General features: G+C 48.6%; 1 protein-coding gene across 1 annotated transcript in view; it reads left to right on the plus strand.

Moving 5' to 3' along the window:
* ADAMTS17 (ADAM metallopeptidase with thrombospondin type 1 motif 17) overlaps window positions 1-17,967 on the plus strand; it is a 355,743-nt gene that overhangs the window by 248,240 nt on the left and 89,536 nt on the right. Inside the window, exons 14-15 of the mRNA XM_065871925.1 lie at window positions 1,149-1,276; window positions 12,963-13,083. Of these exons, the coding sequence (XP_065727997.1) occupies window positions 1,149-1,276; window positions 12,963-13,083 (249 nt within the window). The remainder of the gene's footprint in view (window positions 1-1,148; window positions 1,277-12,962; window positions 13,084-17,967) is intronic.

The raw sequence follows: 17,967 nt of genomic DNA on the forward strand, positions 1-17,967 counted from the left end.
ATTTGATATAGAGATTCAGGGCAATCCTGATGAAAATTCCAGCAAGTTATTTTGGGTATATCAACAAACTGACTCTAAAGTTTATATAGAAAGATGAAAATATTTACCAAGACCTTCTGTGAGCCAGGTCCTGGGACTGACCTGAGGACAAAAGATGAAAGTTCAGTTCCTTGTCCTCCAAGGGCTCCCATTTCCATCAGTTCTTCAATCTAAAGGTAATTACAATCCATCCTCTTCAAACTCCTGTAGCAACAGGATCCGCCTTATAAGAAATCCCCTTGTATATGGGAGTTGCTCAAACGATTATAGGACGGTAGGATTTGAGGGCTTTAATGGAGGAGTGTGCAAAGTGCAGATAGAGAGTCCAAGTCAGAGGTGGCATGAGAAGAGAGAGCTCTGGAGTGGAAGTTTCTGGGGTGCCAGGAATCTTCCAGAAAGCTAAGTGCAGGGAGGGATTTCCAGGCAGAGGGAACAATCTAGGCAAAGGCGTGAGATCTTGGCATGTTCTGGGAGCTCACTTCTTTCCAGCAGCAGCAGAAACCAGGGTTTCCATCCTGCCTGGGGACATGGCTCTTACAAGTTGTCCTAGAGGATTCTGTGTCCCCTTTCTGTTCCTTATTCCTGCTCCGTTTCTTCCAGGGCCTTCTTACCACATACCACAGCCCTGCAGCTTTTATCCAGAGGCTGGGGAGCACTAAAGCTTTAGCAAAAGCCACTGCCATGGAGACACCCCTGGGCCTGCTCCCCTCACTGGGAGGCCTTCTTGTTCGCCTCCTCCCCCTTTCCCACCCCAGGCTCACCCTTGATACATAGTCAACTTGCTTAGAGGTTAGCACACCACAAAATGTTTGTTCTGCCTGGTATTTTTAATACCTTAAGGAAAAAGAAATACTGTGTCTTTGCAAAGGATAAAGAGAACAAGGTACAGAAAAGCCCACAGTGCCTTCGCCTCTGTGTCATTCACCTGATTTCTCCATTTTCTGTTTCACGCGTTCCAAGGGCTGGGTGCAACATGTGCCATGTACCCGTGACCTTGATCCCATGCCGACTTCTCGTCTCTTGGGCTGGCCTGTCGCTCATGTGCATCTGCACCCTGCATGGCCCCCAAACCCCATCCCACGTCAACGTCCACCCCTTTCCCTCCTTAGATAAGCCGTGTGAACTCTACTGCTCGCCCCTCGGGAAGGAGTCCCCGCTGCTGGTGGCCGACAGGGTCCTGGACGGCACGCCTTGCGGGCCCTACGAGACCGACCTCTGTGTGCACGGCAGGTGCCAGGTGACGTGTTTTCCTTGTGTCCTTGGCAGGGCTTTGGAGGGGAGGCTCCCTCCAGAGGGGCTCAGGGTGGCGGGGGCCTGGGTGAGGAATTGCATCGGTGGTGCTGCCACCTGCAGCCTGGCACCCCTTCCTCCCTCAGCAGTGACTGAGAATGAGGCCCAAGTGCAGGCCAACCAAGAGTTGAGGTGCTGAAAGAGTAGTGGCAACATGGGTCATCTCAAAAAATTTGGAGTAACTTTAGACATCATGACAAAGGGAAGAGCAGATAGACTACTAGGTGGGACTGGAAGATGTATACGAACATATGTTTTTGGACAAGCTGTGCTTGTTTAGCTATAAAAGATATAGTAAAACTGAGCAGATGCCTTCACAGGTGGTACCTGGGGATGTGACTGTGCTTGGCTTTTGGGGACTGCTCCACCCATTGGAATATAATCCCCAAACCCATCCTGATGTTGGATGTCTGTGATTCATTAGCATGATGAAAGATGTCATTTAAGAAGACAAAAAGAGAAAGGAGGGAGGGAGGGTGTCCGACCATTTCAACCCTAGTGGATTTTTTTCCCTGCAAAGTCCAAACTAGTCTAAGACTAGGATTTTTCAGGGAAAAACTTGACAGTATCCAGACTCCTTTGGCACTGCCTGGCTTTGTTATCAAATACGAATATGTAGGGGTGATAGACACTTGGTGCACCAGAGTCTTGGCCAGGCATCCTCCCAGGGAAGGAGGGGCAACAGGCCCTCAGGGCTGCTGCATTGTAGCAAAGAATGGGCAGCGCCTCTGGCGGAGATGTGAACAATGATCTTACCATTATCATTGAAAGAAAAATGGCTGATGGTTCTGGTTCTTTGGTAAACCTGCTAGCAAGCCAAGTGCAAGATCTGTTTCTGTCCTAAATTATACACTTGCATGGGCCGTGGTGCAGCCCAATGACGTATGTTCCTTTAGCAAACATTTCCCAAGTTAAAAGCACTTGTATTCTTTAGAGCAGCACCAGCTGAGCCACCTCCAGCCTCTCACCAGCATCTTCTGCAGTGTTCTTATCAATGTGGAAACATTTCTAAGAATCCTGAAATTTTCTGGCCAGTGCGGTCCATGTTAAGTGGCCAGACATGATTTCAGCTCTAAGCAATCAGTGCCAGTGTGCCCCTTCCGTGACTTTGGTTCTAACTGCAGCCTTTTCAATTAGGGAATCTCCCCCATACCATGACAGTGAAACTCTCAGTCCTTTAGTGAGTACAGCAGGGTTTTTGAGATGCCACTCAAGATATTTCAATAGCCTTAAGTGTGCAGTCATCAGGGCACCATCAAACCAGAGCCTGCCCTGCACTTGGGTGTGACACGAATGATATGTGTACACTCGCCTTCCCATTCCCACCCCCATCCCATTCCACCCCCTAGTCCATCTCAAATGCCTCTACCACCATCTTCATCATTGCATTTACTCATCCTGTGCTGAGACTTAGTGCTAACCAAACACGACCCCTCAAGGCAGGGGGCTCTAGAGCACGGCGGTGCAGACGGTGGCCCCTTTCACAGTGCTGTACAGCAGGTGGGGCTCATGCTCCTTAGAGCCTCACCCTGACAATGGGGAGACCGCTGCCTGCCAGTTCTTGGAAGTACCATCTCCTGTACCTGGAAGCATCCCAGTGACCCACAGCCTCCAGGCCGCCCACCAGTCCTAGCAAAAGGACCACTGTCCTGGGATATGGCAGCACACCTGCCAGCAAGCACCTCATGAGAGAAACAACTTGCTTTCTGAAGGAAGTTAAAAATTCCATCCGTAATTTTTCTAAGGGTGCTCATTCTTCAGAGAGAATCTATGAAGGTTAACTTTAGCCCAAGGTTAACTCAATTCTCACAAAAATCCAAATTAGTAAAGTCAGAGTTAATGAAGTTTTATAATAACATTGAGCATATTTAAAGAAGACTAAGAAATTAAGTACAAATACAGTATTTATGCCTAGTTACAGTGATTGCCAAAGTGGAAAGTTCTGGATTTCTGTGGTCCTTGTGAATGAGTAAGGCAAGGAATATTGGTTAAAGAGAAGAAGAGTAATAGTAATAAAAAGATATCTCAGGGGTTTTGTGAGCAGAGGGTCTGTACCTATTCATCAATGTCGTTATCTATCCATTATCATAGTGGATAAAAGGTAGAAATCATCCACATTTTATGTAAGACAGCACTTCCAGAAATGTTGCCATGGTTTACTTGCTAGCTTTTCCCACTGTTCCCTTTAGCTATAAATTTTGCTATTTTGGGGTAGCAGAAGGAGTTCTGGGAAATTCTGAGAAACATGGTGACTAGTTGGTGGGGAATGGCAGGGACGAGAGGCTCCAAAATGGCATTTTGAGAAGATTCCACTAAGCTCCAAATAGCAGGCTGATTCAAACCATAACATGAAACACAAAAATACCATTTTACTCTGTTTTATGAGGACTGAGTTAAGTTTCATTTCAGTGAGTCACAAATTACTTAACATGCTGAAATGAAACTTAACAGCGCTCATAAAAGTGGGAGTGAGTTGGGGGAAGAAACACAAACATTGTCTATTTTTCAGCAAGTCCCTATAAATCAGGAGTCCCATCATTAATGATTCCTACTGTTGGCCTCCAGAAGCAAGGAAATCAAGTTAATACGCCTCTAATGTGCAACTTGCCTCAAAGCTGCTGACCGGCAGTGGGTGAGTCAAATGGATGGACATGTCTGCATGGACCTGGGACCAGATATGCTTGGCTTTTCTTTAAGGCCTCATCAGCTAACGTACACTTGCAGCCAATGTACTCCGATTACAGTCACATTTCCTTGGGACCCTAACTTGTGTACATATCCCTGGCTTGATGAACACCAAAACAAAACACCTTCAGGGCCTATAAGCTTATTCAGTGGAGGGATTGTGTCTGATTGTCTGTGTTCTCCAAGGGGCTGGCTTAAAGGACAGACAGCCTCTGATTGCATTTTGCAATCACAAAAAAAGAGTGGGTGGGTCCCCTGCTCTTAGGACTTCAGCGATTCTGGAATCTGGAGCTTATTTCAATGGACCATTTTCATTGCCCAGAATTTATTGGCCTCTTATTTTGTGGTCTATTAGGCAAATGGAATTACTGCTAGAATCTAGGAGAATTATAAGAGGTTCTGGCCTCAGAGTCCCCCTGTGTAAAAAGGGGTAACAAGCATGCAGGAATCTGTACCGGGTGTTTATGCATGCATGGGCCTTTCAACAGTGCTGAAACTTTATCCACAGCAGTGCTTAAAACTCTGAAGTCATTTCCTGTATCCCTTTTATCTGATTAACCTCCCATAGCAACTTCTGGATTAAGCCAGCAGACTGAGCCACATGTTCACCCCTCCTCCATCCCAGTACTCCACTAATCCAGTGGTTAAGGCAGCTTAGCACAAACCATGGTGGTGAAGAGAAGCAGAGGCCACCCTTTGACAAGAGGGCAGAAGTGGATGGAAGTTTCACTGAAGAAACAGAGGCCAAAACTGGAACAGATGGAGAGTCACAACCAGAAAGAAAGCAAGATGCTTGAGGAAGTCTAGTACTTGGGAATGGAGTGGGAGGGAGGAGTTGGCTGAAAATAATGAGTTACCATTGCTGACCATGCCCAGCCTGGCACTGGGAGCTTGACGGGCTGTTAGGAAGTTATCTTCAGGCTCTTTTCCGAAGTTGTGTGATAAGCTGTTCAGGGACAGCTGAAGCAGGGGAGGGACCCTAGTATTCTAGCATAGCATCCACCCTCTGGGACTGGGGGCAGAGCCCAGCTTCCCTCCCGCCAGTCCCGAATGGAAGACTGCCACCCTCGCATCTGGAGTTCCATCAGTTGGTCCTTCTGTGCCTCATTCTCAAATACGAGTGGTCAACCAGAGATCATCAGCTCTCTGAAGAAAACCAGCAGCAGGAATGAGAAAGACCAAGAAAAACAAACAGGAAAACTGACCCTGGCAGAAAATTGAGATAATTACTGAATTCTGTATGCAGCCAAATGATCAACCAAGCATGCAGGCAAAATAAAGTAATTTTGAGGCATGGAAGAACTCAGAAATTTTATTTCCCATGCACCCATTCTGAAGAAATGACATGTAGTTTAGCAAGACAAGGGTGAAGTCCGGAATGAGGAAGACGAGCCCAGCAGGACTTGGTGGAGCTGACCCAGGAGCCCAGACGATGCTGGGATGGGGGCTGCATCGCTGGCTGAAAGTAGCAATTAAATTTAAAACAAGAAGTCAGTGGTGTCCCTCTAACAGCAGAGAGAGAGAGAGGCAGTAGTTGGAAGATAGCTATTAAGTTGAAGAAAGGAAGTGCTTCTCCTCTCAGCCAGAAAAATAAACACAAACAAGACCATCGAAACCTGTGTGAGGAAGTCCCAGTTCAAAAATGAGAAAGTTAAACTGCGCTGTTGTGGGAGGGGTGACTCTGCTGTCAGGCTGGGGGTGCAGAGGGCCTGGTTTGAAAACCAAAGTCTCCTATTCCCAGTTTGGCCCAGGGCCCAGCTTGATGAGAGGTCAGCATTTTTATGTGTTTATTCAACACGTGTTCTGTGCTCAGCACCATGCTGGCCACTGTGTTTGGGTTGAGGGCAAGAGTACAGAGGATTATAAGACACTGTCCTCCGCATGCTTATGGTGCGTCTGTCAGAAAGATGAGACTGACTCATGTGAGACCCTAACAACCACAGGTGAAGGTGTGATGGAGAGCCAGTGAGAGACTGGGTTTAGACAGAGCAGAAAGAACATTCCATGTGCTGGACGCTGAAAGGTGCTCTGGGCATGCAGTGCTCAGCAGGACCAAGAGGGTTCCTGTCCCCATGCACCATACAGACAAGAAACATGTAAACTCACAGACCTGGTCATTCCTGGGACTGGCCCGTGTGAGGACGAAACAGTGTCGTAGACAGTGGGCTGTGGGTGGTGCAGCAGGGCCCTCCGAGGAGACAGAGCCGGCCCAGCGGAGATATGGGAGGGGGACACTCCCAGCAGAAGGCAGAGGGGCGGGGCTGGCACATTCCAGAAACAGTGGAGGGCAGGGGGCAGAGGCTCCAGGCAAGGCCTGGGCCGGGCAGGGCTGGGCAGGCTGTGGCTGGAATCTGGGTTTATTCTGACTGTGGGTGTGATGGAGCTCGCGGGAGCTGGAGGTGGTTGGACTCAGTGTGCACTTGGAAAAGGAGGGAGGGAAGCTGGGGGGCTGAGCGGTTGGGATGAGATCAGGGAGGGTCCCAGGTTCCTAAGTGCAGGCATACTTGATAGGCAGTGGGGTCCACAGCCATGACCAGGTGAAGATCAATCTGGCAGCAGCGGGGAGAAAACCAGTGTGATAAGTCATTTGCTGAGTAATGAGGGTCTAAACTGGGCAGTGGCCATGAGCACAGAGAAGAAATAGACACTAGAGAGGTTTCAGGGGACAAAGCCACGAGGCCGGCACCTAAGTGAGTATATCAAGAAGAGGGGTCGGAAATGGCCTGGAGGATCTCAGGCTTAGGGCCGGGAAGGCAGCCATGTCTGTCAGCTCCAGGAGGGCAGCAAGAGGCATCCAACAGTAGAACTGAGAAGTCAGGAGCCAGCAGCTTTAGAGGAGGAGCCGGTGTTTCAGTGTGGCCCCATTGAGGTCAGTGTCCTGGCCAGAGAGTCTAGGGGTGTTGTCAGCAGACCAGCCCTCTGTGAGCCTGGGTGGGAGGGCGAGTGTGAGGTTTAAGAGCCGTCTGCATGTGAGTGATTGTTGCAGCTTAAGGAGAAGGTGACATTACCAAGAAAAATCAGAAGCAGAAGGGGCACGAGAGCTGCCCGCTTTCGGAGAGAGGCGGGGGAGGCAGAACTGTCCAAGGGATCAGTAGAGAATCACACAAGAGACGGCTCGGATGCCCGCTCCCTTCTCGGCCTCTGTCTTAGCGTCTTTATTCCAGGTTAGGCATGTAACAGGAGTCCAGTAACCGTGCTTTGGGTGAATGAATGTATGCACAGCCGCAGATGGGGTATCATCAGATGCTACAGAGTGACAGATCAAAGATGAGGATGGAGAAATGGTCACTGGATGTGGTGACCAGGAGGTTGTCTGTCACTGGTGATGGTCCATCGAGCTGCGGCAGGATTCTGGGGGCAGAATCCAGGTTTTAAATCACTAAAGATGGATATTCTTCACTTCTGTCCTGTTCATGGTCCATCCCTCCCCCTCCTCCAGAACATAGTTCTGAGCACTAATGCTTTTCTAGTCTTTTTGCATGTTTCACAGGAACTATCTCTACCAAAAGAACTTGTGCTTTTCCTGCCAGGTCCCTACCATCCTGAGCCTTTGATTAATTATTCTCCAGACAGTGTCCTCCCCTTGGTGTCACACACACTCTGACTTCAGGAGAGCAGGGCTCTGACCAACAGATGCTGAGTAGGAACTGCTTTGGAAGCTCAGAAATGAGTAGCAGGAATTCCTAGTGTATGTAGAAAAGTGACTGCCGGGGATCACTAAGATAACATGGGAAGATTCAAGAGTTTATTATTTGGAGTTTCCTTTAATTTTGTCTTCTTGTCCTCTGGAACACCAAGCCTCATAAATACAGGCATTAAATCTCCTCTAACATTCAGTATTTTGGGGGAAAGAAAGAATCCCAGCCCCTTCCAAGAATATCGTATGTTGCTGGCACTACTGCGTAGCAAAGGGAGAAAATGCCACTGCTGGCAGATTAGTTTGGCTCTTGCCCCTTGGTTCTCAGATTTGCTGCTGTTCAGACACAGACCTCCCTGTGTGCTCTCCCTTTAAATTCATCTTGGCATCTAATACCAGGCAGAGAGCAGAGCACACAAAACTGTCCCAGCCCCTGGGTGTCCCAGATAATTAATATACAGGGTGACCCTGCAAGCATCCCTGTTTGCACCTGACCTAAGAAGCCCACTGGGACAGACCATGACCCGCTGCAGGTGGGGCTGCTTAACATCACGGGAGAGCCCACCTGCACATGGGCCTTTGCACACAGCTCTCATGCATCACCGCCAAGAGGGACAGAGGTAAGATGCAGTCCTACCTACCAATACCTTCTCCTTCCCCTTTGCCTTTTTTGGAGGAGCAGGGATTCTGTGGCAGAAGAGGGATAGAGGACAATTATCTGTTGAGCTCTGCTCTGCTCAAATAGAGAGAGGGGAGGGGGCGTGTCCCCCAGCCCCTTAGAAGGAAGATGGCCTGTGAACAGTCTCCATCCATCCTGAAAGGGCCAACCTCTCACCAGGGCCTGAGTGGTGAGCCTGGGTTTCTTGAACCAGAGAAGAGGTAATTTTTACAACAACTCTCTGAGATTGAGGTTAATATTCTCATTTTTAGAATGGGGAAACTGAGGCTCATGTCCAAATCTGTAACGATCCTCAGGACACACATGGTGAACCTCAACTTTGAGCACAACATTGACGGAAGAGAAGCTGACTGCCCACCTGCCGGGTAACTTAGCCCTAGTCCAGAAGCCAGTTAGCTACAATCTTAAGTCATGGTCTGAGGATACTTTTGTTCTGAGAGGTGAAATTTTAACAAAAGAAACTAGTTTTTAAAATCAAAAAAAATGCTGGGTAAGGAAAGAGGAGAAAATAGCAGAGGAGTTTCCCCCTGTATCCAGCCTTTGACAGTTTAACGCATAAGACGATGTGAATCCTGCAAATAAGGCTTTTGAAGGCTTCAGGTCTGGATCTCTGTTTCCTGGATGGAGGAGACCTGTGAGTAGGAAGTTCTGAACAGCCCTTAAACCAGCGTTCAGGTGATCTGTAAGGCCCTCATTTGAAGGCATGTGGGGTTTTATAACTAGACGTTCTGTCATGATGGAGCTTCCCATAGATTGTTTACTTGACCTGAGCACCATTGTAAGAGGGCCCTAGTTCCTGGGAGCAGAGGGGCGTCAGCACTGTCCTCCACATCCCTCCAGGATACCTCAGCCCAGAACTGCTTTGACTCAGGGGTGACAGAGCTCCCAGTGGGAGCTCCATGCATGGGGCCTTTCCGGAGGGAGAAAGGACACTTCTTCAGGACACAGGGCTGGAGTCTCACAGCCGTGGCCATCTCCAGGAAGGTCTCTCTCTGAGTTCTAAACCTAGCCCAGTGGTCTCCCAGCAAGCCCTAGGCCTGCAGCATCACCTGGGAATTCAGCGGAAACACAAATCCTTGGGCCCCACCCAGCAATGTGTGACCTACCTAGGCCTTCAGGTGATTGCAGTGTGCTGGAGCTTCATAAGTGCCACCCCGCATGATCTGTGTTCCTGGGCCCAGGAGATTATCTGTCTGCCCTAGAAACTGACCACAGATGATCAAACCAGGAGGTGTTATTCCCTTTAGCAAGTGCAGAGCAAGAATTGTGTGAAAGGGCGTACCATTTTAATAGACAAATTTTAGCCCTCACGACCTATCACCCCAATGGAAAAATAAGCAGGTGGCTCATGTTTCGGAAAGGATCATGCAGCACCTCCTGAGAGAAATAGATGACAGTGGGCCCCTGGACTTACCTGTGAATAACCTGGACTCTAGGAACAGAGGCCAGGACTAGCTTCTTGCAGGCCAAGTGTGCCCAAGTGTCACAAGGCAGCAGCGCACTCCGGCAGTCCCGCAGATATCAAGGCCTTGCTGGGTTCCTAACTGATGGTGACCTCATCCCCGAAAAAAAGGAAATCAATTCCAAACATTGTATGTACTTAAACTTTAGATCCTGTGAGGTCTATCTCAGTGCCAGTTGGGGCCTTGCTACTGAGCAAGTGTGTACATGTTCTTTATATTATGTTTTAGGAGCAATGGAGAGAATCACAGTGAGGGGAGACAATTGCCCCCTGACCTGCCTCTGCTTGTCTGGAGCAACATCCCGAGGACACCTAATGCTGGTCTGGCTGTGCAGGGGCTTTATAAGCACTCACTTAAGCTACTGCCCTTCCTCACTATCACTTTTCTCTTTCCCACCAAGATCCTTCTTTCAGGGGACTCTTTGGAGGGAAAGCAGTTTGCTCATCTAGGAAAATGTGTGCTCTCCTGCTAAAGGCCCTTCCTCCCAGTGAGTCCCTTGTCGCGCTGCTCCCTGAAGCACCTCCCACGCCTGTCCTTCCTGCATTCAGGTGAATTCTTTGTCTGGCAGATTTCAAATGCAAACTGTGCCTCCTAGCCATGATCTCTTAGCCAGACAACAGGTAGCCTTTTGAAATTCTAGCGTGGATTCTCCCCTCACATTTCCTTTCCCCAAAGGTAGTGTTTCTGGTGTTCTTTTAGCTTCTCTATTCTGAACGTTTCCAAATTCTCACAAAGCCAGCATACTTTGGGGAGAGGCCTTACTTTGTCCAGAAGACCTCGCCAGGCTGAGGACAGTCAGGGGAGATATCCAGCCAGCCTGGAGCTGGGAGGCAGGAGGTGGGGGACTGTTCCTGGCCCTGCCAGTCACTTGCTATGTGGCCCCAGATTTGTCAGGTGTCATCGCTGGGCTTGGGGGAAGCTGTCTAGAACAAGTGGGTTGTTAACTTAGAGCATCTAGAAAACTTTTATCAAGAAACCCTGACTAAGGTATCGGATGCTACCTGCTCAAGTCAGAGACCCACTATTGTTGGGCAGGAGTGATTAAAAAATAATAAAAAGCCAGTGAGAGAGAAGTCTAGAGCTGAGAGCGCCTGGGAGATGGGGAAGCCATGTGGGGACAGGTCAGGGTGACACGAAAGCAGCCAAGGTACAGGGGCTGGCTCTATGGGTGTTAGCCCTGTGGCAGCACTAGAAACAGGCTGGGGGCTGGGACGTTGGGCTCTGGGACACGAGGAGACACGAAGATGGGCAGCACACATGTGGCCACACAGACGTGGCCCCAGGGCATTTGCTGAGCATGCTGGCTGAGCAAAATTTCAGATCTTGGCTGCCTTGTATTCTTAGCACCTGTAATTTTACAGTAAGCATCTTCATAGCAATCAGCCAGCAGTCCAGATCGTGAACTTAGCCAGCTCCTGCCACATGATCCAAGTTCAAGGTACCCTGTGTCAGCCTCCAAGTCGCATTGGTGATCTGCCCTGGCAAGGTGTGACAGTCAATGCCAGTTACCATCGGGTCTCCATGTGTCACTAAATCACCCATACGTCCACTCTCTCCTTTTGCTCATTGCCTGGCCTCTAGCTGCTAAAGCCCCCGATCTTGCCCTTTACCTGTGTTTATACTAACTTTGAACACGTTTGAGCTTCTTTTTTTTTTTTTAAATGCTGCCCTTTTTCAGTTTTCATAATGGTCATTTTGGGACCACATTTGCTCTGCACTTAGCATATCTTCAAGTCTTCACTGAAATATATTCAGTGATGCTATCAATTTTGTACACACGATAGTAATTTCTCATTAATTCTTTCCCAAAGAAACAAAAGGATCCAAGGGTGAGACTTCAGGACCGTTGACTATGAAGAACACTCACTTGCTCTTCGTGTAGCATTCCACGGTGCCAGGGTTCTCCAAGTGTGGTCCCGGCCAGCAACAGCAGCATCACCTGGGAACTTCATAGAAATACAGATTCTCAGGCCCACCCAGCCCTGCTGGATCAGAAACTCTAGGGATGGATCCCGCATCAGTGTTTTCACAGCCCTCCTGGTGAGGCGGATGCACGTTTATGTTGAAGAAGCACTGCCTTTATGAAGCAGAGGGTTCAGTTGGTGAGCCATGGGGCCAAGCCTTTGCCTCCAGGAGGTCTGCTGTTCAGCCGGCTCTGCCCCGTGCCCTGCCCCGGTTGGAGTGGGGTGTAAGGAGGGAGGAAAGAGCACAATCACCTTGGCCTGGGTTATCTGGCTGTAGAACCCTTCACAGCTTGAGGCACCAGTACCTAGTGCAGGGTACAGGGCAGTGGGGAAGACCCAGTTCTTGTTCTGGAATTCTTCACTTTAGGGGAGAAATGTAGAGAGGCATTTTAGCAGTTTAGCTTGCAAATAATTAAACACACCAGTGTTTACCATAACATAAACTTAGGTATGTTATTTTGCAGACCACAAAAGTCTCGTGCATTTTTTTTTTTTTTTAAGGAAAAACAGGAGTTCACAACCTTTTCCCACTTTTTATGAACTGATGTGGGCTGTGCTGCCCGGAGCCACCCAGTGTCAGGGCGACCCTCCTCTGCCCTCAGACAGGCCTCGTTGAAAAAATCTGAGCAGCAGGGTATCTTCTTGGGCTAAATCCCCCTAACTGAGAACTAGGGTGCTCATTCCCAGCCATGCCTGAGTGAGCTCTGGGCTTCCCGACCTCAGCAGAAAAGTCACTGTGGTCTCTGCTGTGTCTTCTGAGACTGTTGGCTGTTCCAACTGAGATAGAACCAAGGACCCACGCAGCTCCAAGGGGATCATGGATTGTGTGAAATTATGGCCACAACAGAAGGTGTGGGAGCCGGTTTCCCTCCCTCCCCTCAGCCCCGCCTCAGGCAGCTCTGGAAGGGACCGGCTCAGGCCTCAGTGTGAGTTCTGGGCACTTGGGCCTTCGCAGGCCTCTCCTCCATAACAAATACTAAAACCTGTATTTGATGACTCTGTGGGTGTAAAGACAAATATAATACTAGTTGGATCGTGTTCTTTTTTCTCTTCTGATTTTAAAATAAATTAAAACATTTGCTTGGGCCTCTGGAGGTATCATGGGCCCCCATGCGCCAGCCTGCTGGGCCTCATGGAGAAGTCAGCCCTGCAGGGTGTGTCTCTGAGTCCTATACCCAGAATAACCCAGCGCTCTGCTTATTTAGAAAATCGGCTGTGATGGAATCATTGGGTCTGCGGCCAAAGAAGACCGGTGTGGGGTCTGCAGCGGGGACGGCAAGACCTGCCGCGTGGTGAAGGGTGACTTCAGCCACTCTCGGGGCACAGGTGAGCTCAGGGCCCGAGGAAAGGTGACCTGGGCCACGCCTGGTGGACGGGTGAGTGTGGGCCCCAAGGTGTTGCTGCAGCTACTGGGCCTCCTACAAGTGTGGTATATTTTATTGCCCCAAAGCCAATCTTATTGTATATTATGTTACCCAAAAGCCAACGCTCATGTGCCTTCCCCACATCTCACATTTAAGGAGTAATTAATAGTAGATAGAGCACCACAGTCTTAGGATTTCTGAAAGGCAGAGAAGGACATTTTAGCCAGAATAACATCTTTAGGTTCCTAGACATGAACAGTCTGCCTGTGGCCCTCCGGGTTCGGCCCCGAGGTCCGTTCTCACGCAGTAGCGGCCCTGTCCCACCAGCCCCGCCCCTTAGTGTGTGCCAGCCCCTCGTCTGTCCGGCACACAGAGGCGGTGATGAAGATACTTTGCCACATCATTTTTACCTATGGATGGAAGAGGTTTTCTCTGTTTCTGAGTTTTCTGTCAGTAAGAGTAGAATAGCGTTTACACAGATCCCTAAAACGTGCATGAAGCCTCATGTTCCGGGACGTCTGCGATGCATCCACCGGCTGAGGCTGCAGAGTCACTGCATCTCCCGTGTCCCAGATGCAGACCTTCTCCAACTCTGGGCGTGGAGAGGTCGGCGGGGTTCAGCTAATGGACCTCACAGTCTTTCCACTGGAACCATCCTCACAGCTGTAGGCTGCTTCGCCCAGAGGTGGGAGAGCATTTCTGATTTCCTGTCCTGGTGGCCACCAGCTTGTGATGTACAGGGAAGTACCTGCTTGATACTCAATGAGGGGAGCGTGAGGCGGGCAAGTCACCCGGAGGGCGAGTGTCCCCTCACCCGACGTCACCAAGAGTGACATCACCAAGATAACTTCTTGAGTGGAGCTGAGCTGAAAATTCCCACAACTGCTTTGAAGAGAAGTGTTTCAGTCCAGTTCCACCCAACAAGGGGATAGAATCACAGTTGTTCCTCCCTGTCCCACAGAGTGGGCCTCTAGGAAAGGCAGAGAGGAGAAGTCTGTGCACGTCCCCCTTTTCTCTATTTGGACAGAAGACCTGGTCTGGAGGAAACATTCCTTCTAGATACTTTGGAAAGGGCGGCCTGTTGCACAGATGCTTTGCAGGATCCTGTGAAAGCAAAACCAGGGGCAAATGCAAATACAAAATGACATTAAAAATTACACTTCAGGCCCCGTAAGGGCTGGTTTCAGGACTTAAAGATAGGTGCCCAGGCTGTGGAACAGGAAGCTTGAGTGAGAACCTGTGCCTGCTGCCTGGCTCCCGAGGAAAGCTAAAGGAGCTGATGTTGGAACAAGTCGGTGTGGGGGAGGTGCCCTCCAAAGCTGCACCATGCAGGACAGTAGCCACAGGCCACTGGCATTGATTCAAATTTTAAATATAATTAGTTAAAATTAAACAAACTTAAAACTTCAGCCATCAGTCCCGCTAGCCACATTTCAAGTGCCCCGTTGCCACATGTGACTGGGGGTCCCGTGTTGGATGATGCAGAGAAAGAACTCTTCCTTACAGAAAGTTCTCGTGGACAGCACTGCTCTGAACCTTTGGTAACATCTGCTCTTTGTTTTGTCTGATGCTACTTTCTCTATATGGACCCTGACTCCAGTTTGCCATGAGACTGACCTTGCCTGCTGCAACTGTGCAGCGAGGACGGTTATTAGGACCGAGACCTCAGCAGCTGGCAAGTGTTTACTATTGATTTTTTTTAAAAAGCAGCATTAGAACCTTTTATGTAAACTGAATGCTGTGCTGAGCTCTAATAAACTAGACTGACTACAATTGCTCCATTCTGTGGAAGGCAGGTCAAGCACAGCCGTGCCCACTTTTGCCCCCTGGGCAATTCTGTAGAGCATTAAGGAAGGTTCCACCATACACCTTTGTAAACTTCCACTGTATGCCACATAGCAGACAACTTCGAGAGAACCCAGATCAGGGCAAAAGCATTCCCCCAGTGTCTAATCCATTCGTTGGCCTTTGATCTTGGCATGAACACATCCATTCCTCCGATCACAGCAATGTCCTTTTCCTCTGCTCTCTCCCTTCTCCATCCCACCCTATTCCTGGCCCCAACCATACACAGAAGGGAGATGGGCGTGAATGTGCAGGCTTCCTCCTGGGGAGATCAGGCCTCTGGGGCTGTGGCAGCCAGTCCCCCATAGAATGGCAGATGCTGGAATCCTCCAGGGGGTAGTGGTCCCCACCCTGACATGCGGCTTAGTGTTCCTTCACAAAAGCCTTAGCAAACCTTCAGAGAAAGATAAGCTCAGTTAGCGTCACCCACCTATAAAAGTTCTGTCCTTCTGAAGAGTTGCCAAATGTCACACCTTCATTTTGAAGTCTAAAACTGTTTTCTCCAAATCCTTGTGGTTGGGGTCTGTGAGCATAAGCTCATGTCATTGTGGATGCTGTTTATTGAAGATGTCCGTGGAATGCTCGCTCACACGTGAATGAATCACTAGCTAACAAATTTCATCAAACACTAGCCTGTAACCCAGGTCTGGCGTTCTGGAAGGCATGTACGAGAGATACCGCTCGTGCTCACCCAGGTGGCCATTCACCCAGTAAACATTCATTCAGCACTGCTGTATTTTCAGAGCAAGGTGTTGCAGAAATAAAAGTTAACTGTCACTGAGTTGGTCACAGTCAAGGGAGGTGCTCAGCGGGTGTGCTGTGGGGCCCCAAGTTCTGGTGGGGCCCCTCGCCCAGCCCTATGGGCAGATGACAATGGCCCCCAAGCCCTAAAGGACAAGTAGGAATTAACTGGCAGTGGGGGTGGGAGAAGGGCATTTCAGGCTGAAGGAAAAACCCAGCTTAGAAACGGTATAAAGCACCCGGGTCATGTAATATCTAGGTGACTCCAAGTGTAGCCGGATGGATTCAGAATCCTGTCAGTTTAGATAGGAAGGTAACTTTCATCTCTGCCCAGCTCGAAAGACTTGGGAGGAGGAGGAATGCCTTATCACCCTGAGGGTGAATATCAAAGAAAATACCATACCAGAAAGATAAAGAGGAATCAAATGCAGGATTTGTGCCCAATTATATATGTGCCCTGACCCTTGCCTGAACTCTTCTGGGTCCTTAACCCAAGTACTTGAGCTGAGGACCCAGAGCAGACCCACACAGGGACAGTGTCCATGCCCCCAGGGTGTCCTTGAGAGGTCCCAGTGTAGCATCCTGAGTGAGGTTGTTTATTGCCCTCTGGCCTGTTGCCTCCCAACTTTGAACAGATGAGGTCCTGGGCCACTCATCTCTAGGAGGAATCAACTTGAATTGGCTATCATGTTACTTTTCTGATGGATGGGCTTCAAAATGCCCAAGCCTTTGGCTGAGTTGAAATAGCCGAACTTTTTTAAATTTAGTAACTTGAAAGTTCTTGATAGGATGCTTTTGTTTCATTAAGGTGTCATTTTCACATTATTTCATGCTGCTCTTTGACACTAGAAAGGTGACTGGTGTCCATGGACACTCAGTCCAGAACATACCTGGACTGAAGTCCCCACCGAGAACCGTTGGCCATGATGCCCCATGGGCTCTGAATCCCTTTGCACTTTTTTCTCAAAGAGAACCTTCTCAAACAGTCAATTCTTTAAAGGGAGAGTGACGTGATCTATCCCTATTGAATAGGGACAGATCCACATGTCACAAGTTTGTTCAATAATTAGCTTTAGAACCTCTGCCTTGTGCCAAGTTCTGTGCTCCAGTCTTTAGGTATGGGGTGTGGAGGTTCCATGGGGAAATTTACCCCTGTCTGATGGTGACACAGGACTCTTCTCTGCACTGACTACAGACTACAGTATCAGTTCCTGCAATGTGCATGTAAACCAATTACAATGTATTTCTTTTTCTTAGTCAAGAATAACCTTTGTACCAAGGTGTCCACGTGTGTGATGGCAAAGGCTGTTCCCAGGTGTTTCTCATGTAAGATGTTTGGCTATTCTGTGCAGAACTAGTGGTGACATGCCTGGTGTGGGGCTTTTACCTCACTTACGTGCCTGAATGTTTGCTGAGTAGAGTCAGTGGGAGTGAGTCATGCATGAAGCCACGGATAAACACTGAGGCCATTTATCGCTCATGTGTAATTGATGTTTAAGACTGATTACCAAAAAGAAAAAATATAGAATAAAACCAATTTTAAGGCTGTGAAAGATAAAGAGTCATGGGATTAGGGGCCATACAGAAACACATGTTAGTGTGCCAGGGATACATCTTCATTCTCCTCAGCCCCACCTGGCACTTCGGCAGAAAATGCTAAGATATGCCAGAGAATTTAGCCACAGATGATGCTTTCTTCCATAAGGAAGTTTCCATATTACAAGGTTGGGCTTCCCAAAGGGCAGAGAGCACTTGGTAAGACCCTCCTGGTCTTCGTGCTAGAGATAAAAACCATGGCCTTGCTTTGGCCCACCTGTGCTGACCTCACATTCTGAGAACTGAACCAGAATATTAGTCTAGACTCCTGGGCTTCCCAAATCCATTTCCACTGAAACCAGAACAACCTTTAGGGATAAACATAAAGACAGTAATACTCTCATAAACAACTTTCGTAAAAAGAGAAAACTAGAAACTTATACAAATCCTCCAACAAGCATTTTTAAAGATTATTACCAGAAAGAAAAGAACTTTGATTTTTTTTTTTTGTATGTGTTTGATACAACCTTTTGAAAGTGGCCCAGTCCTCATAGCCAGGTTGTTACCTGTGTTCCATCATGGTACCTTACCAACTCAATGGTTTTCTTCCAAGGAAAGTTATTGCTGCTGAACCTGAAACAAGGGAAAAATATGATCTAAATCATCTACTTGTGAAATTCAGACAAAAAGTATTTTGCAGGGAAATATAGCCTGATGATATTAA

The sequence above is a fragment of the Phocoena phocoena genome, chromosome 2, assembly GCF_963924675.1.
Source record: "Phocoena phocoena chromosome 2, mPhoPho1.1, whole genome shotgun sequence".
Taxonomy (NCBI): Eukaryota; Metazoa; Chordata; class Mammalia; order Artiodactyla; family Phocoenidae; genus Phocoena; species Phocoena phocoena.